The 22065-nt window shown below is 39.8% G+C and overlaps 1 protein-coding gene across 1 annotated transcript in view; it reads left to right on the forward strand.

Annotated features, from left to right (window-relative positions):
* The window catches only part of LOC104463685 (cleft lip and palate transmembrane protein 1-like protein), an 18267-nt gene extending 8191 nt beyond the window's left edge, over positions 1 to 10076 (forward strand). Inside the window, exons 6-12 of the mRNA XM_010076110.1 lie at positions 1325 to 1375; positions 2006 to 2088; positions 3942 to 3976; positions 4278 to 4333; positions 4415 to 4459; positions 8120 to 8235; positions 9549 to 10076. Coding sequence (XP_010074412.1) covers positions 1325 to 1375; positions 2006 to 2088; positions 3942 to 3976; positions 4278 to 4333; positions 4415 to 4459; positions 8120 to 8235; positions 9549 to 9627 — 465 coding nt within the window. The 3' untranslated portion in view covers positions 9628 to 10076. The remainder of the gene's footprint in view (positions 1 to 1324; positions 1376 to 2005; positions 2089 to 3941; positions 3977 to 4277; positions 4334 to 4414; positions 4460 to 8119; positions 8236 to 9548) is intronic.
* Positions 10077 to 22065: the final 11989 nt, after the last annotated feature.

Consider the following 22065-nt stretch of genomic DNA (forward strand, 5'->3'; position numbering starts at 1 on the left):
TCTTAACAGGTGGGCCTGTGTTCCTGCCACTGTGTTGGAAAGGCCCTCTTAACTGGCATCATGATTTGAAGTAAGAAACTGAATTTTTCGTGATGCTGTAGATACAATTTCTCTATTGTGGAACTAATAGAATATGTGACATGTTCTGGGGATAAGACAGTCTTTGACAAATCCTCTGGGTAAAAATTTAAGTCCTGAGACTGTTTGCAGGGCCTGCAGTGGCATCTGGGATTCAAATTAACACCGGTTGAAGTTCCATTTTTTTGACCTCAGTGTAGTCTTTTTCACCTTTGTTGGTAATGAGCATCATTAAATTCTGGACCATGATAGTGGAGGGGTTTTTTAAAGTACAATCTACACTGAAAGTTTCTCTTGTTGGTGGGGAAAAAGTTGTCTAATCTTCAGTGTTTATTTCACAAGAAGTACTGGGGTCTTGCGCTGCTTGAAGTCTGTGCATCTTGAGTGGCTGGTAGCTCCAGTTCCTCCTTTGTCAGTATTCAAGGAAGTGTGTTTAAGTAGTCATGGTTGTTAGCTATTTTCAAAGTTTATGTACTATTCCACAAACTCTGAAGTTTTTTAAGGCTACCAGAACACAGCTGGTTGAATTACGTATATAGGTTAAGAACAGTATTATTTCAGGCTGGAAACAGAAATTGGTTAGTACTTATAGTGACATTTAAAAGCATCTGTGCACTAAAAATACTGACAAAAACTTGTGGGAAAAGAAGATCCAACTCGTAAGGTATTTTTCTTTTGAGGTGCGGTATTTTCACAAAAGTTGCACTTTGCAAACTGTTTTGTCACCTAAATGCTGGTGAATAGTGTTTCCAAAAACAGTACTGTTGGGCTACTTGTAATTCTGATGAAAATGCTGCTAAAAAAAAAAAAAAAAAAAGCTTTGACCTTTGAGGAAACTCTGAATGAGCCTGTTGACAAAGATGGAATTAAAGTGGAGATAATCCATAACTGACCTCTTCATGCATGAAATGGTTATGGTTTTTAATAATTGCTTCCTGTGTCTGCCAAATTCTTAGTTACTTGACTTTCCTTTTGCTTTGTGAACTCTGCTGTCTCAACGGCATTTTCCTAAGCAAAGAAGTCGCGGATGTTTAGTGTAAAATATGAAAGGACAATTAAACTTTCTGCCTACCTTGTATTTAGCAGTCTCCACAGGACATTTATATGGCTCTCTTGTAGAGAAGCTTCTAAGAACTTTGAACTGTTACCTAGCTTAATGTCTAAGCAGTTTAGTTTGCAGTTTAGTCAGGCAAAAGGTGCTTTGTCCCCAGTTCTGACTTGATTGTGCATTTTATATGTATTGCAGTTTGGAACATACAATGACTCTGAAAAGAAAACTGAGGAGTATGATACCCAGGTAAGAGAGAATCCTGTGACTTCCGATCTACAAAGTCTCTATATGTGGCCTGCTGATTGCCTTGTTTCACTCTTTATTGCTTCAAGTGTATTTTCCATTTTCTTGTAGTTGTTAAGTGGATCATCATAATGTGAATAATCAGATAGGGAAGATTCATTCTGATAATTTATTAAAAGAAACAGTGAAAGACTTGCTTTGTTAGCCGAATCTGGTTGAAATATTTCTCTGAGAAGCAGAATTGCAAGTGAATTCTCTGAAGAGAAATATCTTAGTCCTCATTCACGAATTTTAATTTGTATTTGTTATTTATACTGAAGGAATGTTCATGTGCTTCCTGATCTCTGAAAGGTGTTGAACGTAGGTGGCAATATTGGTGTTAAGTAGAGAGCTACTCTTATACTCTTCATGCTGCCTCTTGTTGCTTATGCTCTAAGGTCTTTGGTGGTCTGAACTGAGCACTGAAATTTTCACCACCTTCTCTAGAACTGGAAGCATACTGGAAATAACAGTAGGCGTTTGGGAATAGAAGATTTTTCAGGAATAAAAATATGTGACTGTCTTCTAGTTAATGCCATTAAAATCTGCTGTATATAAAATGTGAACTAACAAATTATTTTCATTGTCTATTAGGCTATGAAATACTTGTCATATTTGCTCTATCCACTGTGTATTGGAGGTGCAGGTTATTCCTTGCTGAATGTCAAATATAAAAGGTACTGTAAATCTATAAATTATCTTATACAGAATTGAAACATTCCCCATTTTTTCTATATGAATTAATTGGAGATGATGGGTTATGGAAATTGGTTATTTTAGTTTGCTTGATTAATAAACCAGGAACTGGAAACTTTCTTGTTCTATAGGATCTAAAGCTGAGGAGTCTAGCTGTTTTTTTAACACTCTGTAAGCTACAGGCTGTTGTATTTCACCTGATATTACTGTAGTATAGGATTCAATAGCCTGCATACACAAGTAAGCTGTCAATCAGAAGAGGAAGAAGAAAGCTGCTATTGATGTTCAGAGAACTGATAAAGTGACAGGAGAGATGCGAGGAATTCAGAGGTTGAACCTATCCAACCTTTTGATTCTCTGCTTTGAGAGAAGCAAAAACTGTCCCAAAATTACTTGCTCTGACCAAGAGGTTCCTCTGTTCCTAGATAAGATAGCTAGGATGGCAAGCAAGCAAAAGTGTTTTTAAGAAAGGACTCTGCATTCCTTTAGAGCCATGGACTTACTGCAACATATTGATACTTCAGCAACAGCTGAAGACTCACAATTTCATGAAAAGGTGAAACTCTTGTCCACTTTCACACACAGATAGTTCATTTTGTATTGGAGAGATGCAAGCAAGCATGTAGCTGTGAGACTTAATTGTAGAAGAAAGTCTGCAAACTCAAGCATGGTGACAGCTATGAAGACTTTTTTTTTTTTTTTTTAGTCGTCTTTAGGCCCAGAAGGGATGGGAGAGAGAGTAAGCAGTAGCCTAAAACAACATCAGAAAGAAATACTATTGCTGCGTGTGTGGGCTGTAATGCTTGTACTAGAAACCAGGGCGATTCTGGGCTATTAAAAAAATATGTTTTCAAAAGGTTCTTGTTTTAGTAAGGAGCTAACAAATATGCAACATTTAAAAATTCTGCTTTTCCTACAGAATTCTTAAATTCATTAAGTAGTGCAAAATACTATATGCCAGGTGTTCTATGAGCTGTAGCTTAAGAAAGTGAAAACAATTGATATAATAGAATGTTTATCATTGTTAAATCTATTTGTAAGGAAATGGGACGGAACAAGTAATCTTAACAGTGGATTATCCTTTAATCTTGCGGGCATTTTCTGACGCATTTTTTAGATGCTTTTGGATTAGTGAAATGCTGTTACAGCTGTAACCTTGCTATTAACATGTCACTAACAGAGCCGTGCAAGTTTATGTAATCTGAGCCTCACAGTTGCTGGCTATTCTAACTATCACAAGCAGAAGTATGGAATTTGACCACTATCTGTAACACTACTGTTATTTAGCTAAGATTGTGCTGCATTGGACATCAGGGAGGGGGGTTTAGATTTAATGATGGAAAAATTTAGGTTCCTTCTATTTGCTGCTTTTTCTTTTTTTTCTTGTAAAGTGCCTGCTGTAGTGGTTTGCCCTGGATGGTATTTGTTGTTTGAAATTCGATAAGTCCTTATGGGATCATATGAAGCTTCTCTTTAATATTTAGAATATAGTGTTACCTTTGCAAGCTTTAATACAGTCAGGGTTCAGTGTGCAATATTATCTGATGCCAGTTTGGGTGCAGAAGTCTTAGAACGTTCTGAAAAAGTATAAAAGCAGTTGATAAAGCTCTCCAAACTTCTTGTATGGCTTGATAAGCGTCCTTTGCTTAAACTACCTTCTCTGGAGCCCTTCTTAATCAAAGGAAGATGTGAAGTATTTAGTTCTGGTGTAAAGTTAATTCACAATATAGCCATTTCTTGGAGTGGTCAGTGTGCAGTCATGTAGAGGATGTATTACAGGTATATATTTTTGGCTGAGGTGAAAAAATAACTGGACTGTCTTCTTTGTTTGTAGCTGGTACTCCTGGTTGATTAACAGTTTTGTCAATGGTGAGTCCTTTATGGTTTTTTTCTCCTATTTATATTTCTTCAAATGGAGAGCAAGACTCAGAAGTAGAAAATTAACTGCTATCAGCTCTATTAGTGTAATGTAGAGCAATAATTTGACTATAGGTTCCAAAATTATCAGTGATTGAGAAAGGGAGAAGAATCAACCCAAAGTGAAACAAAAGGATTAGATGCATCTTCTCTCTTTAGGAAGATGAGTGTAAATCTCCAATTGTGAAACTATAGGTGTGTGATGTACTTCTCTTGTGCATTGGTCTGTAACTTTTACATATTTTATCTTCAGGAGTATATGCATTTGGATTCCTGTTTATGCTACCCCAGCTGTTTGTAAACTACAAGGTAAGATTAAAAAGTTGTAAAAGCATATTTTTCTAGTCTCTTCTTCCAGACTTTATTACAAATTTATATTTTTAATCCTAGATGAAATCTGTTGCACACTTGCCATGGAAGGCTTTTACATACAAAGTAAGTAAAGCTTTAATTTAAAGATAAGTGTGATCATTTTCGGGATAATTTTCTGTAAGTTTAGTAATATGTAACTTAAGGCTGACAGTGGTTTTTTTGTTTGTTTAAGAACTAAACTTGTTTGCAATGCTCCTTTAAAAGAAAAAAAGAGAAACATTGATTTCCATTTATTATAATGACTTCCATATAATGAGAATACTTGCATCTTAGTTTTGATGATAATACTTTTTGTACTGTCAGCTGTTTTTGCATGGGTGCAAATGTTGGTCCTGTAAATAAATTTAATGCATTATTTTAGGAAAAGAGACATTATATTAACAAAAATAGTACTCAAGAAACAGATAGGACCACTAAGAGACCTCTGGATGTGCCAGAGACTGAAGTAATGTTCACACTGTTCTCTGCTGGGTTGGTAACTCTTGAGCTTCTGGACAGTGTAGTGACAAATGTGTGGTGGGTTGTTACAAGGTGGAAGAGGGGCTGCACAGTGGTGTCCCCACTGCCTATACTGCTCATGTAGGAAATAATATGATGCTGTAGCAAAGCTTAACACCAGACCTTGAAGGAGGGGAAGGTGAGTGTATTTCAAAACAAAATCAGCTTACTAACCCTTTGATACCTGCATACCCACAAGCACCCACATGTGTGTCCAAGAGGTTTGTGTAGTATGCAGGCACCAAGATGGATGTACCAAAGTAGTCCAGTCAGGATTCCTTGCACTGATACGGAGGACAAGGGACACCCACTGTTGAGTTCCCATGTCTCCTACATTCTTTCTCAATTGGCAACTGCGTGGTAGTTTTGTTCTTGTACCCCTAAAGAGCTGAGAGTATTTTGATTCCATCCTTTCCCACTTCTCTGAGTCATTAGGATTTTTGTATTGTCCTTTGTTTATCTGATCATTGTGTCCTGAGAAACCCTACCTGGATGTGCTGGTCCTAGACCTTGGTGCTATCAACATGTGCCCTTTTTTCTTCTGCTTCCACTCATAAATGCTTTTGTTTATTCTTCCTTTATGCCAATGTGTTGCAATTCTTCAGAACATCAGTACTCTAAAAGAAACAGTCTTAAAAACTGCACAAGACATTGTGTCCAGTTCTGAACAGATAATCTGGGACAAAAGAACTAAAATCATAAAAATTTGGTGCCTTTCATAGCTTTTCCATTTCCGTGAGCCCACAGCAATAGCCCAATTTGTGCTGCCGTAATATTTTCACAGGACATCTAGGAAAAACAGATTGAAATAGAGCTGATAGCAGAATAGCAACTAAACAGTGTTCAATGTAGAAATACAGTAAAAAAAAATCTAGTATTTCAATCTATACTGGGAAAATCAGCATGTTTCTTAATAGAGGGGAGTAAAAGTTATATTAGTGAAGTAATTTCACAGTTTTACTTCAGTGACAAAATACAATAACGGAGCAGAGACATCATCAGACAACAAAGGGACAGTATTCAAACAAGTAACCTTTAAAGCAGTGGAATTCTCTTGCTGAATAGCCTTTTCTTACAGAGCATTTATGGTTCCTGTTAAGATGCCAGAGGCCACCACCAGCAAAGGCTTGTGTGTATGTTGAAAGATGTATATGATGTTGTCAATTATGTTTAACTTATTGGTCCTTGGAGGGTGTGATTTATTTTTTCCTAGCGGATACTTAAGTTCTTTGCTCTCCTCTGCACTTTGAAGGGTGGAAAGAATAGTCTGAAGTCTCATCTGTGATTGTTGTTTTAGAGAGCTTTGTTTTTTTCTTTAGTTTGAACTCTTTCCTGTTTAGGAACACCTTGGCAAAAATGAAGATCAGCCTAACTTTACAGTTTCCGTAGTCTTTACATTTATGCCCTTCGAATGAGGTAATCTCAAAAGAAAACTAACTAGACTAAATACTGTTAGGTGGGCTGCCTCAATGCATTCAGTTTCAATAGCTTATGAGGACTGCCTAAATGCCTGGAGGATGGAGCATTTTGCTTTTTCTTCCTTTCACCATTGTAGGATCACTCACTTGGGTGTTGACTTGGAAAGGCCGCCTTTTCCAGTCTGCCAACGTGTTTTTTTTTTTTTTGTTCCATAACAAACCGTTGCACAGACTTGAGAAGTGCCATCAGTATTCTTTGATCACTTTGGATTGATGGATTTATTCTGACTTGCCAGAAAATGCTTTCCTGCTGTAACTAATCAGAACTCTCTCCTGCCCAACACATCCTCTGCTGATGCTTTGTTTCATCATATAAACACTGGTTCATTCTGAAGAGTGAGTCGTTCTGTGCTTAGAGAATACATACTTTTCCCCCTTCTTGTGGTATGGATTAATGTACAGCTTGCTAATATTGAAAGGGGAAGCCATATTACTGACTCAGTTTGATAAGCCAACAGTGAATATTCTTTGCTGGATTTGTTTCCTGATGGTTTTAGTGATTTGAAACAGTTTATTGCACCATATGAGTACTGGAGCTGGTGGGCTCTAAGGGTTAATTTAGAATCATAGAATGCTTTGGGTTGGAAGGGACCTTAAAGATCGAGTTCCAAACCCCTGCTATGGGCAGGGACACCTCCCACTAGCCCAGGTTGCTCAAAGCCTCATCCAGCCTGGCCTTGAACACCTCCAGGGATGGGGCATCCACAGCTTCCCTGGGCAACCTGTTCCAGTGTCTCACCACCCTCACAGGAAAGGATTTCCTCCTAATATCTAGTCTAAATCTACCCTCTTTCAGCTTAAATCCATTACCCCTCATCCTGTCACTACATGCCCTTGTAAAAAGTCTCTCCTGTAGGCCCCCTTCAGGTACTGGAAGGCCACTATAAGGTCCCCCTGGAGCCTTCTCTTCTCCAGGTTGAACAACCCCAACTCTCTCAGCCTGTCCTCATAGGGGAGATTAGTCTTCCCTGTATGCTAGAGCCAGATCCAGAGGAGTTGCCGTTCTGTTAACTTGCTTTACCTTCTCTGACAAAATATTGTTGCCTTTGCATGCTTGGAACCTGTTTGCATTGCTTTCCCAGCACATGTCTGGGAATTTAAGCTTTCTCACTGAGAAAAAAGTAGTGAGAAAATATTTCATTATTGCTTCAGAAGTAGAACCTACAGTATGCCTAGTTGAGTGGAAATGGTGTAGAAAATTGTGTCTCTGGTAAGGGACAGATGATTACTTCCAGGAGAGCACTGAAAATATTTTAAAATCTCTCCAAGGCTGTCAAGATAATGTTCTTAAGAGCAGTAAATTAACATGTTTTTACACAAATTTCAAATTCACACAGAAAATGAAAGTAAACTGACGTTTTAAAAATCCTATATAATTTGAGTAACGAATTAATAAAAGGGGGTTTTTTTGTTTCATTTAAAGATTTCACTGAAGCTGAATGTGTGTTTTTCCCCTCGCATGATAATACTCTCACCTAAAGTAGTCCTACTTCCCTACTTCCTTTTTACTTGTAACTGTAATAGTGTGGTCTGTAGTAGACAGTATGGTCTTCATTAAAATAAAGCACTTTAAAGTTTGCATTAGTTAGTCTTTTGGCATAACCTTTAAGAGTGGTTATAAATGTGGAAGTAGTCTGTGCTCCTACTGAAAAATATAGTTCTAGGAAGCCTATTTCCTGTAGCTCTGTATGACAGATTACTTCCTTTCTTCACAGCCAACTGAAGTATACTTTTATTTTATTTGTAGGCATTCAACACCTTTATTGATGATGTATTTGCTTTTATAATCACTATGCCAACATCTCATAGGCTGGCGTGCTTTAGAGATGATGTCGTGTTCCTGGTCTATCTTTACCAAAGATGGTATGACTTTTTTTAATATTCATCAGAGTTTTTACAGTGCTGTAGATAGTTGTGGTCTTATTGCTATAAAGAACTGCAAAATAGTTTGGGACAGACTTCAAGCAAAATTTTTATTTAGTAGTAATACATAGTATGGTCTGGAAAATGGTAGTTGTGTATGTCTAGTGAAGGGAAAAGGAAAACCAATACAAATAAGAGGAGCAAAAGCACTTTCTCATAACTGACAGTATTCCTGGATACTTTTTAACATGCTAAGAGAATAGTCAAAGAAATGCCTCTTCTCACCACACTCACAGAATTTTTGTCAATTACCCCTTCTCCCTCCCCAAAACAGCAGTCCTCCTTTAGAGCAGATAGTTTCACATTTGCAAGTTACCAAAAAACAAACCAAACCAAAAAAAAAAAAAACCCAAAACAAAAAAACCCCAAAAAACCCCAAAAAAACTGAAATATGAATACCTGAAGTAAGGTGAAGGAGAGCAATTCTTAAGCTTGTATTCACAAACCCACGTAGGAGTTCTGGGCTTCTAACCCCTGCTGAGGGGTTACATGTCTACCTCTGAGGCATGCTTCCCAAGTCGCTCTGCAAGGCACTAGCAAAGGGTGTTTTCTGATGAGGGATTGCCCTGCTCTGCTTTCCTCCTTACCTAGTTTCCAAACACAAGTTTATCTTGTTCTCATGTAAGCTGAGTATCTGGCAAGTTTCAGATTCTTTAAGTAACTAAAATCAGATGGGAAAGAAGGCTATATGCAGTAATTACTGAAATATTTCATAACTTTAGCTATAGGAAGTATATTCGTGTTCCTGAAAATAAATATTTACCTGTGGAGCAAACAAGAATTTCAAGCCTAGTTCACATTATCAAGAATATGTGGATGTGTACCTCTAATCATTAATACTAAATGCGAACTTCGGTTTTAGGTTTATATAATGGCACATAAGTGTTGTAAAATATGTCCCCTTCCAATGTATTTTTCTAGAAGTTAAGAGCTCAGCAATTTCTGATAGGGGCTGGACACTGGTTTCAAGTCTGAGAGGTATCCTGGATTGCTTGAGCAATGCTCCAGCCAAACTTTAGGGGAGGTAATACATCTCCTTAAGAGGCCCTGTTATGAGACAGCTGACTAAGTCTTAATGTGAAGAAGCTGATGTATCTGTAGCTAATCTTTAAAATTGCTTTGGTTTTTGCCACAAATGAGAATAGAGAATATGATGAAAAAGAAATTAACTTTTAAAATTAGGTAGAACAGAACTGCTTAATTCCTCCAGGTAGCAGACAATATTGTAACTAATAATTTGTTTCTTCTGCCAGGCTTTATCCTGTGGATAAGAGCAGAGTGAATGAGTACGGGGAATCTTACGAAGAAAAGCCAAAAAAAAAAAGCTCATAGAGAATAACTAAGAATTGAAGAAAATTCTGACCCCTGGACTCTGACTGGCTTCATGTATTATCTGGTCTTAAGGAAGGAAAAACTTATTTAATAAGAGTATTTTTAAAGCTTATGAAAGAACTACACGGACAATACATCTTCTATATTGCCAAAATCTAGTTTTGATATCCTCCTATTTCAGGATCCTCTTTTGTCCTCACAAGGTCCACAGTCTGCCAGATGTCATTAAATAAACTTCCTGCATTTAAACTTCTCTTTGGTGAAAACTTAAGTCTCCTGACCATTGTAATTATCTCCAAATCTACGTTTTTAAGTCAACTCAATAACTGGAAGTGTGGTTCCGGTGTCACTAGGCTATGACACGTGAAAAAGCAAGCCAGTGTGTTACAGCAGAATCGAGCATTATAACCAAACTGGAGGCTGTCAAAAATGAATTGTATAATATTGGATTATGCTAATTACAAGTCATTCTTGTTGGATAACGGAAATTCTAGAAATCATTATTAAAGTTGTAAGTTGTATGTGGGCATTTAAGTTCATAGCTTAAAAAAAGCTTCTGTGGAAATACAGGATGAGTGAGGTGAGTTTGTTAAAATTCAAATTCTGCCACGTTCTTAGCCCATAACATGGCAGAAGGTTTTAATTGTCTTAAACTGAATGAAGACATGAAAAACTGTAACATTATTTCTTTCAATATGTATCTGAGTTTATAGAAATCCTGCTGCATTGTTGACAAACCACCTGATTTCTTGGTGTAGCAGATACTCATACAATGCAAATATTTTTTATGTGCTAGGAAAGTCTCTTAACACATCTTAAATTCTTCATCGTGTGGTACCCCAGTGACCTACCAGACCAATTATCTCATGTTTCAAAGTGAATAATTCCGTGGTCTTTCCCTTCTCCCTCCCTGCCCTGTTCTGTTTATAAGGTGAAACACTCATCATTCAAGTGGAATGATTTTGCTCAAATACAATACAGGTTCACCAAACTACCTGGATACAGAGAAAAAGAAAAAACAGCCTGTTGAAAACAGGTGTTTTCCTTTCACACAAGTTAAAATCCATATTCCATGGGAACAATTCATTAAGGGAGGTATTTTGATCTGTTTCTTTGAAATTAGTAAAAATAATCAGGTTGAATTATTATACCAAAATTCAAACTTTACAGCTGTATCTAGAGACCATGGTTCTAGATTTTTAAAAGCAAGTTTCTTGGTAAGTGAAATAGAGTGCATTCCTTTCAGCAGCAAATAAAATGCAATTAAAAAAAAATCCCAAAGGCTGAATTCTAGTTTCCAATTCTAGTTTTCCTTTGGTCAGTAAGTTTGCAAATTAAACCTAATGATTCTTAAGTTTCTTTATTAAATTGCATGCTGTTTGTGCAAGGCTATGTAACTTCAATTTGTCATTGATTGAAAATATGAATTGAATAACCTTGAAGAACACAGATCTACTCCTATAGTCTGTAAGTACTTTATGAAGTGGATTTTATCCAGTTCTGATACTGGAGAAGTCTGAATGTATGAATACTTGGGTCCTAAAAAGACACAGAAATGCATCTAACTTCTCTTGTCACAGACTATAGTCTTTCTTACGCTGAAGTCCTCCTTACATGCTACTGGCAATGGAAAGGAGTCTTGAAGTGAATATTTAACCCATGTTCATGTTAAGGTCTCTTTACACTGTTTACTGTTACTTACAAAGTTACTCCTTTGTAAGGAGGACTGTAACTAAGGAATGCTCAAATCAATTAACTGTTGATTTTGAGCATTAAACATAAATAAGTCTATGCAAAACGGGTTGCATTTGCTATATCTTGTACCTGTTCTGGATTTGTTTGGAAGGAGCTCTTTGCTGTTAAGCAAACTAATTTGGGACTGGTATTTCATACTAATAGTTAAATGCAAGTGTGCGAAAGATTTTCCTGATATAAATAACACATATAGCACCTTCCCCCATTTCAAAACAATGGAGTCATTGGTTCTTCTAGAGTAGCTTCTCAAAGTCCAGAATACCATATTCAGGTATTTCTAATGTTTCATCATGCATTTTTGTATGTTACTGTTGAAAAATCATTCTTGCACCTTTACATACTGTGAGTTTATTGGTCTTCTGTCTTGCATTTCTGATGACAATGACCTCATAATGTCCTATGCAGTAGTCATAAAGAATATAAAATTAGAACATTTTTAGTCTTTAAAATGAGTCAGACTTTCCTGTTCAAGTCATTGTTTTATGCATTCCATTTCCAAATAAAAGACTTGGCATACGGGATAGAGAGTTACCATTTGTTGTTGGAAAGAAAGGTGGTGAAAAACTATGTAAGCAGTGTAATTTTGGAGATATTAAATGAAATGTTTAAACTTGCTACTTGTGGAAGTGACATTGGCTTAAAACAAAAATGTGCTACTGTATGCAGTTAATGCAGAAGAAAAACATATATAAAATTTCATTGAATGTATTGCAGCTCGTGCTGGATTATCAGTATGTGTGATCTATTTAAGAGTTCAAGAGTAACTTAAAAACTTCCTCACTGCTAATCAGAATTAACTGTGGTAAGCAACTAGGTGACCACCTCCCATTCTCATCTTCATTAGGCTTGTAATGGCTTTGGAAGTTAAAAGATTACAGTGATTTGGAGGTAACGAAATTGGGAAAATCATCATGTTTCTGGAAGAGTCTTGCACAGCGGATAAGTTATGGTTCTCTAAGGACATAGTGAAGAAAGGCAGCTGACTTGACTGTTTTCCGTGGGTGTGTGTGACCTGTGGCTCAGTGCCTCTCGGCTATGCTACGAAGACAGGGCTGTACTCCCGCACAGTTCTTCCAGTGCCATGCCATGCCATTTCCTGCTTGTCTGCACCTGTTGCTGACTGTGTTCGCCAAGAGGTGACCTTCTGCCCTTAGGGCTTTTTTCCCTGGAGCCATAGGGCTAACTGAATGACAAAATGGGCAGCAGCAGAGACAATTTTTTTCTCATGTCAGCAGAGCTGAAGAAGTCTGCTCTGCTCTGCTGCTGTTGCTGCTAGAGCAGGTGCTGTATACATTGCTGATATGTAGATTCAGCACCCATATGTGTTCCCTTGTAATACAGCATTACATTCCAGGAATTGTCAGCTACACATCTACAGCTTGGAGCCAGAAGCATTAAGACAGTTAATTCTGCAGTTTGTCTGCAAATGACTTTTCCAGTTTTTCCGTCAGAAGATGGATCTCATGTTGAAGAAGTGAAACACAATAATTTACTAGTAATGCTGGTCCTCTTTATATTTCAATATAATAAGATCTAAAGCCATGCAGGTGGGAAGGGACCTCAGGAGGCTATCCACCAGCACATCATCTTCCCCCTCGTTACAGACTAGTCAGACTTTCTTGATAGTCCTGTGTAAAACCCTCTGAGTGAATAAATCTAGCTGTAGGAGTTGAGAAATAAAGCCACAAAGAGCCCAACTTTCCCAGTTGCCCAATGACAGTCTCTGACTGCTTTCCCTCTTAAACTAGTAGAGGTTTCATCGTGCATCTGTGAGGATCAATGCACCTTTCCAGTGGTTACAGACACATTTAAGAATTTCTTCTTGGTACAGAGGGGAAGCTGTAATGTCTCCCATGTTTTCATCTACCTGTGTTAAAATACCAGTGCTCCTTCTTAAGGGTATCAGGAGCTAATCAGTTTGTTCCAGCTTTTCCTTTATGCAATTCTATTTCTTACTGCTCCTTTTAATATTGGGTCCCCAAAAATCCTGTATTTTTTTTTATCCTACCCCCCCCACTCTCAGTGAGCATACCTGCAACAAAATAGTTTAGATTCAAAAGACAAACACTTGAACACTGGGGAATTGTGGCTCACATTGTCTGCCTACATTTGGTTAAAATAATAGGATAGCTTCTCCTCCCAGCTTTCTTGTTAGCAGCACTCTGTCCTTTTAGTCTTTGCCATATGGTACCCATAAAACTTACTACAAACTATTTTGGGTATAGTATGTACCTCTCAGTTTCTGGCCCCTAATATTTTCCTTAGTCATCTGTGGCTCCACAATCTTATTAAGACAGAGCTCTTTGATGGTTGCCTTTATGATGATTTGTCCACCTTCTAGTCTTGCATGCCTGCAAAGAGTCATGGGCTATCTTTCTCTTACTTTGGACTTAGAAGAGTTCACTCTGAACATTTTTATTAGACATTAACTGCCTCTGTCAGTCTCTAGCTGGACGTTAGTCTGTGTTGAGCAGCCTCAAGCCATTGCCGTGGTTCATCTGCATGCTCTGGCCCAGCTAACCACCTGGCAGCTGAAGCAAGAGCCTTTGAGCATGTAACTTGGGAATCGCAGCTCTGCTTTTCACTCCATTCAGAACACCATGCCTGGCACAGCTCCAGCTTAGGGCCATGTAATGCTCAGTGCCTGGCTTGTGGCCAGCCAAAGCGGCTATCCAGCACACTTTGCCTCCTTGCTGCCTTGCAACCTCCCACCTGCATCACTTGAAAGCTTCAGTTCAAAGATTGGTCATAGATACCTAGTTTGGACTGGCTTCCACAGGAGGTCCCGGAGTACAGCCTCTACTTTTCCAACTGGACTTAGCAATTTACATTTCCTGTACTGAAATTCTCAGCTCTTGCTACATCTTCTGTTTAGTCTCCATTATAAGCAGGTGTTTCATTTGCCTGTTGCTGACCGTGAGAACAGAAAAGGATAAGCAGTGTTTCGTTCGGTAAAACCAACAAACCCTTCATCAACTTGCTTGAGAAAGAACTGGTTAGCCTCACCCTCTCTGCCATCCCAGAAGTTGTTACAAAGATACATAGGAGAAAAACAAAAATTGTAACCAGGAATTTGTGTTGTTTCAAGCTGACTGATTTCATAAATTTGGGGATCTCAGAAGATTAGTGTCAAAGGACCATGCAATCTGAAAAAATCCCAATCACAGATCTTGATTCCATTATCCTTATAACACAGTAGGCAGTAGGCATTCTTAGCAGCCTCATACAGGCTACCTCTGATCCTCTCTAGCTATGCCAAATGTGCGAGGATCAGCACTACATTATGGATCTGTTTGCTTATTATCAAAAACCTTTACGGAACAACAGTTTGAAAAGCAGACTTGATACAAGGCTCTGCAAGCATCCATTCACTACTGCTTTCTTCAACCTGTCACTTCGCAGAATTAGAATTTCAAGGAGTAGCTTACAAAAAGGAAAGAGAAACATACTCACCCTTTTTGGGGACAGGAAAGGAGAAGAGAAGAGAGTGTTCTTTGGTTATGCTGTGTTTTCAAATTATTGGTTATAAACACCTCTAGCTGGAGTACCAAACAAGTTCCTTAGACTTTCTGGTTTTCTGTTCCAGGAATTCAGAAGGGATTGGGGTCTTCTCCTGATGATCAGCTACAGCCACTCTCAGTCTGCAACAAACTTTTTTTGAAAGCTGCTCTTTTCTGCTGACCTCTGCATATCTAAAGGAAGCACAGTCTTTGACTGAAAGTGACAAAGGCTAATTTAATTCGTACACAACACAGGTATTTAATTCTGATGAAGATTTGACCAGCTGAAAGAACTGTTCTTACATTCAGCTACCAGAAGGATCACATATTTTGCTTCTTTCAGATTATTATTCCCCAGCATCTTTTTCCTGGGTTAAATGTAATTCCATGGTTCTTTCTTGGGACTGTATCCTGGCATCACAGTACTGGGGCAGAGCTCTGAAGGACTCAGCAGAGAAGTGAAAGGATACTCCCTTCTCTAATGAAGTTGCCAACTACCAACTCTTTTCGGGTCAAGCTGAAAATTTCTTATTACAGTGGACCATCTTTGAAGTGCGATAGTAATACCTAGGTTCACCAAGGCCAAGAGAAAATGCTAAGTGCTTTGTTTATAGAGGCAGAATGAGATTCTTCAGCTTGCAGAGCTTTTCTACCACTGGACCCTTTCTGGACACTACTAAGGTTTAGTGCATGCTGACTCTCATCCCACTGCCACAGAGGCAGGACTTGCTTTATATTGGGCTGTGGAGCAGCTTACACTTCTGCCTTCTGGCACAAGTCACAAACATGAGCTAATGACTTGGAGCATTTGCACAACATTTACTCTATACATACAAATGTAACCCTGAGAGGTCAATTTTTTTGCTAGTGCTCCTTGTAGGTGGCAGATACAAAGCAGTCTCTACAGGGAAATGCTGGTTTTCTTTTTCCTTTCCTCAAATACCCATGTATAGTGAACCTTTTCTTATATGGTAACACCAATGCTGTGAGTTTGTGAGCTTGGATTTAAGTGTAAAGGGTTAGGATATTAAAGCTGAGTTACAACTGCTGTTTCTTGCATAGCAGGCCCCTGACAGGGGTACCAGCACAGGACTGAGAGCAGAGTCCCCACCACCCAAGAGTAAACACATGAACTGCAAATGGTCAGTTAATGGTCACTGGGGAATGCCATCCAAGGGGCTGGGTAGAACAAGGTTCTGGACACAAAAATAAAACAAAGAACCTATTTGAAAAGCCTGCCATATGTGGTGAAAATGCAGAGAATTACAAGGCATAAAAGATGATCAGAGCCTACAAGAACAGGAAAGAAATTATAACAGGGAAAGAATGCTCTGGCATTAACCCCAGGTAAGAACGCTATGTCTGATCAACACCACCTCTTCACTGCCAGCAGCTTCCCCACCCCTTCAGTACAGGAAGAACACTACTTTTTGATTAACCTTTTGCTACTGCAGACTCTTCAATCACATAGTAAAAAAATAATCCAGTGAGATGTAAAGTATTGAGTAAATAAAAATTTTAGTGAGCCAAGTGTGCACACATTTTCTGCTCTACCTTTCCCATGTAACAAGGTCAAGGATGCTGCACGTAGGCAGAGTAAATTTAGATGCAAACTGGTGGATGATGCAGGCATCTTCAGCACTGAAGTAGCAAAGTCTGAGAGCAACTGGATGGACCACACCTAGGGTATGAAGAGAACTGCACCAGAGGTAATGAGTTTGTGTGGAGGTCTCAAAACTTACAAGTCTCATCTGCATGAATACAGGTATGTCAGTACAGTGTGAGCTTGCAGAAAGTAGTAATCCAGTAGGGACTGAATCCACAGAGTCGTGTGTTAACCCCAGCTGGCAGCTGAGCAACACACAGCTGCTCACTCCCCCTCCCCAGTGGGATGGGGGGAGATTCGGAAGTCCAAAAGAGAAGAAAACTTGTGGGTTGAGATAAAAACAGTCTAATAATTAAAAAGAAATAATAATGGAAAAAAAATAAAATTGTAAGGGAAAAAAAATTTAATAACAAAGAAAGAGGAAAATAAAACCCAAGAAAGACAAGTGATGCAAATGAGAACAATTGCTCACCACCAACTGACCGATGCCTGGCCAGCCCCTGAGCAGTGGCCCCCCAGTCAACCTCCCCCCCAAGTTTTATTGCTGAGCATGATGTCATACAGTATGCAATATCCCTTTGGTCAGTTGTGTCACCCACAGCCCCTGTGTCCCCACACAAATTCTTGTGCACCCGCAGCCTACACATTGGCGGGGCAGCCTGAGGAGCAGAAAAGGCCTTGATGCTGTGTAAGCACTGCTCATCTGTAACTAGAACATTAGTGTGTTATCAACACTGTTTTCTGCACAAATACAGAACATATCCCCATACCAGCTACTATGAAGAAATTTAGCTCTATCCCAGCTAAAACTAGCACACACAGAAAATTAATTTCCCCTCAAACTCTCTAATACTGAAAGGCAGTGCGAATCGTGAGGGAGAGTGTGCCTGAGGAGGAGCAAAGTATGATGCATTTGGGCATGGCTGGCTGTCAGCCAAGAGGCTGAGGAAAGGATCAAAGAGTTTGTAGAGGAAATACTGGGACTGAGAAGTGAAAAGCAGCACTGAACATTGATTAAACAGGATTGAAGAGAAAAGTTCAAAGTTTGACCGCCACAGGGTGTGTCTGATGCAGTGAAGACCGTGACTATGAGGAGGCAAATGGAGGAGGAAAAGGAAGGGCTAAACATCTGTTTTAAGGAGCAACAGGCAAGTAGGGAGAAGCTGAGGCTCTTGTGAGAAAGGAGACACGCTATTCAGGAACCATCACACACAGTGCGAGAGACACGCGGTGGCCTGGAAGAAACAGTTAAAAGCTGAAGAAGGGACCACTGTAACTCTCAGGAAGAGTCCTGATCCAGAGGAGACACATGGGAATAGCCAGACCCATGTAAGTCTAGTAACTGTAATAATAATAGTGCTAGAAAGGGCTTGTTACCCCACACTACCCACCTCGCTGCAAGATGAGCTCTGTAACTTAGGAAGCTGGCCAGAGAAACAAATGGCACCTCCAGTTACCAAGACGACTTTAAAGAAAACCAAGGCTGCAGATGCAGTCCAGCAGAGAAGAGAACAAGTCACTGTCACAACAGGCTTAATTCCACAGCAGATACAAGCCATGACAGTTGATGGATGCCCTAAAAAGGGATTACACTGAATAGCTGGTTAAACTGGAGGGACATCCTTGATTAACAGCATATGGCTGTACGGATCTAGGTCAAGCAGCAGCCTCAGGATGAGACTGGAACAAAGATCAGCCACATTGGCTGAAGATCCCCTAGTCAGTGATGACAAACTGATGGATGTGATGGATCATTAAGGGGTCTTCCTCTGACAAGCTGTACTGGGTCTGTCTAGGACAGAGTTACCTTTCTTCATAGCAGCCTGTATGGTGCTGTGCTTTGGCTCTATGGCTAACAGTGCTGACAACACACTGACATTTTGGGTATGGCTAAGCAGTGCTTAGACAGCATCAAGCCTTCTTTTTTCCCACTCTGTCCCGACAATGAGTAGACTGAGGTGGGCAAGAAGTTTTGCGGGGTCACAGCCAGGACAGCTGACCTGAACTGACCAAAGGGATATCCCATGCCACGTAATCTCATCCTCAGCAAATGTAATGTTGATTTCTCCAATACGCCATAGTTATCAATGTGTCCACTAAATCCATTCTTTATTATGGAGTTAGTCAACTTCCACAGTAGAGTCCTCAGACTTACTGCTAGGGAGTCCCCATGATCTCCTTGGGATTCTTGGTGTCATGTTTGTATTTTCATGGCTTATGATATTAAAACATTCTGGCCTTGTATCGGTAGTTGTTCAGTAACTGAGTTCCCTTAAACTCACTGATAAATACCATCAGATCACAGAGACTCACTGATTTTTGAATGTTTTTTTCCTATCTCTTTATTGAACAACGTAATTTCTAGTACTTGAGCCTGAAACAGATCATGCTGTGTGCAATGACTGGACACAGGACCCCCTCAAGTTCCTCATGTAACTTCCTCAGTATTGCCACAATTTCCCTAAGTGTTCCTTCTCTACTTTTACATTATGGACTTCCTGGCAAGCTGTCCCACTTCTCATGTTTAATGTTTTTTGCAACTTTAGAAAGTTATTAATGAAACTATTCTGATATTGTTTTATTAGTTTTTTACTTTTCCGTTTGAACACAGCTTCAGGTTTTTGAAAGACATCCTACTTCTTGTGAGTCTCAGTCAGCTTCCTTTCAGCCTTTTCAAAGGGAGCTTTAAAAAGAGACACACATTTGCAGTAAAAGCTTGCATCTTTAAATAGTCATTACTGAAGCTAGACCTAAACGTAACATCTTAATTCCTTTTAGTTCACTATTGGACTGTAAAAATGACGTTTTATTTTTACCACTGCACTATCATCATCCATTCCCAGGGTAACTGCCTTTCACAAAAGCTGGTTGTAAAGCAGGATGTGGATAAGATTAAGTCTGTCTTGAAGGACAAATGTTGTTGAGAAGAACTGTGACTTCATTATTTGTCCAGATCTGGGTTCCCAATACAAGAATTACACGGATACAGTGCAGTGAGCCCAGCAAACTCGCCGCTAAGGGCCACTAAGATGATTAAGGAGATAGAGCATCTGACATATGAGGAGATGCTGAGGCATCTGGGATTGTTTAGCCCCAAGAAGAAAAGCCTCAATGGGGATCATATCAAAATGTATAAATAGCTGATGTAAACAAGATGGATCCAAACTCTCTCAGTGGTATCCAGTGACAGGACAAGAGGCAGTGGGTACAAACTAAAATACAGGAAATTCCACTTAAATTCCATGATTTTTTTTTTTTTTTTTTTTTTTATCTGAGGAATAAGCACTGGAGCAGGTTGCTCAAAAAGGTTGTGGAGTCTCCATACTTGGGGATATAAAAAACCTGATCTGACATTGCACTGAGCACTCTGCTCTGTGTGACCCTGCTTTGAGCAGGAGGGTGGACTAGACACCTCCATAGATCTCTTCCAGCCTCAGCTATTCTGTGACTCTGTGATTCTGTTCTTTTCCTTATTCATCCTCCTAAAAAATAACTTTACTCCTTTTCCATGTCACTTCATTGCCTCTCCCTCCTGAATTCTCTCCCCAGCCTAATGACAGACACACAGGAAACCAGGCAGTACCTATGAAAAGAAACAGGAAGAAAGAGACCCCCTTAGCCTGGCCACAGCAGCCCTCCTTTCCCCTCCACCACTGCTGTGGTCATTGCCACCAAGAAGCCATCAGCAAGAGGCACAGGTAGGTATTTACTGAGGGACTTACCAACAGTTGGTAGAAAGGGTCAAGTGACCTCTTCAGAAGTTCACCCTGCAGCAACCTACAACCCAACTATCTGCCATGAGCATGTCAGTCAGCTTTGAGAACATGGACCTACCACTGCCAGAGCTAGGGTCAAGTAGCTGCAACCTCCCCATGCTACAACCAGCATGTTCTCAGCTGTGAGCACGTCCTACACTGCCACCACAATCCAACTGCTTCCTTGTACACTGGTCCTGAGGCTGCACCTCCTAAGGAAGACCCACTGATAGAAAGGCATAGACCAATGTCCACCTCTTCAAGGAGATCCTAAACATCAAGAGCTCACAGATGGTCCTTGTCACCTTCATCTCCTTGCTTTCTCCAGTGTCAACCCCCTGGTTGCTAAGGAGGACTCCATTGTGGCAGTCAGGGGTCAGGTTGTCATTTTCAAGATTAATTAACCCCTTTCTCTTCCTCCTTCTCCTCCCCTTCCTCCTCCTCTTTCTTTCTTCCTGAGCATGTTCCTCACAGGAAAACGGTGAGCCTTGTGTTTGCCATATGCCTAGCTGCATTAGACATCACCATTGGAGTCTACCTTGAGGGTGCGGTCACCCTTGGAGCAATGAGGAGAGGGAAGAAATACATCCAAAATAGACCTACCAGAGGTCAGATCAAGGGAATCAAGCTTACTCTCCCCTAGGTGCAGATGCTGGTGAATCCAGCCCCATCTCCAAATCCCCTGCTTTTGTATACAGTATCAGCATTAAATTTAATCTGCCATGTAATTGCTCAATCACTCAGTCTTGCAAAGGTCTTCTGCAATTTTCTAGACTGCTTTTGTCTTTGCTGCTTTGAATAACTTCATCCCATCTGCGAATCTTGACACTTACTGCTTATTTGCAATCCTTTCGGGTCATTTATGAAAGTTACACAGTGCAGACTAACGTGTAACTCTGGTGGGGATCTTCCTCAGTTGAAAGAACTGACCATTTATCCCTACCTCTATCTCTTATCTTTTAACAATAAGATATCTCTACTACCACCTTCCAGTTTGGGTTTGGTTTGTGTTTGTTTGGGTTTTGGGGGGGGGGGGTTTGGTTTGTTTGTTTGTTTGTTTGTTTTTATTGATAACACTTCCTTGCAAAGGTTTTTGGAAATTCAAGTAGACTATATCAACCAGACCACCATATTTTTCATGTCTTCCCAACCCTTCACAGAAATCAAAGAGTTTTCTAAGGCAGGACTCCCTTTTACAGGAGCAACATTGACTAAGCAACTTGTATTTCTCACAGCATCTACTAATCCTGTCTTCAGTTATTTCTACTAATTTACCTGGACTAAAGATCAGGCTTACAGACCCACAGTTCCCCAGAACTCTACTGCAATCCCTCTTACAGTCTGGCATCAAGTCTGCTACCATGAAGTCTTCAGATACCAAGAGAAGTTTTGAGTAGGAGATTGCACACCACCGCAAGTGATTTGTCTCCTTCATTCATGAGTTTGATGAGAAACCCAGAACCAGCCAGTTCGTTATTTTTAGGGTTTAGTCCGTTCGTCTCCACCATAACCTCTTCTACAGTTGCTCTTATTTCAGCCAGATCCTCTGTAGAGTGCTGATCCTAAAAGGGGTTCCTTGGAAGGGAAACTTACTGGTTTGTTCCAGAGGAAATCTACCTTTATGAACTAGCAAGACTCACTTAAGAACTTCTTCAACACCTTCAAAACTTTCTTCAACATCTTTCTCGACTATAGTTCACACGCCATCCCAAGCATCCTGAAAATACACAGCACCAGTTATCCACCGAAAAGACGCTACAACGCCGCCTGAAAATAAAAGCAGAAATGTCTGGCCAGCGGCCGTGCCACGCGCCTGAGGCAG

This window comes from Pterocles gutturalis, unplaced genomic scaffold (genome assembly GCF_000699245.1).
Source record: "Pterocles gutturalis isolate BGI_N339 unplaced genomic scaffold, ASM69924v1 scaffold13158, whole genome shotgun sequence".
NCBI lineage: Eukaryota > Metazoa > Chordata > Aves > Pterocliformes > Pteroclidae > Pterocles > Pterocles gutturalis.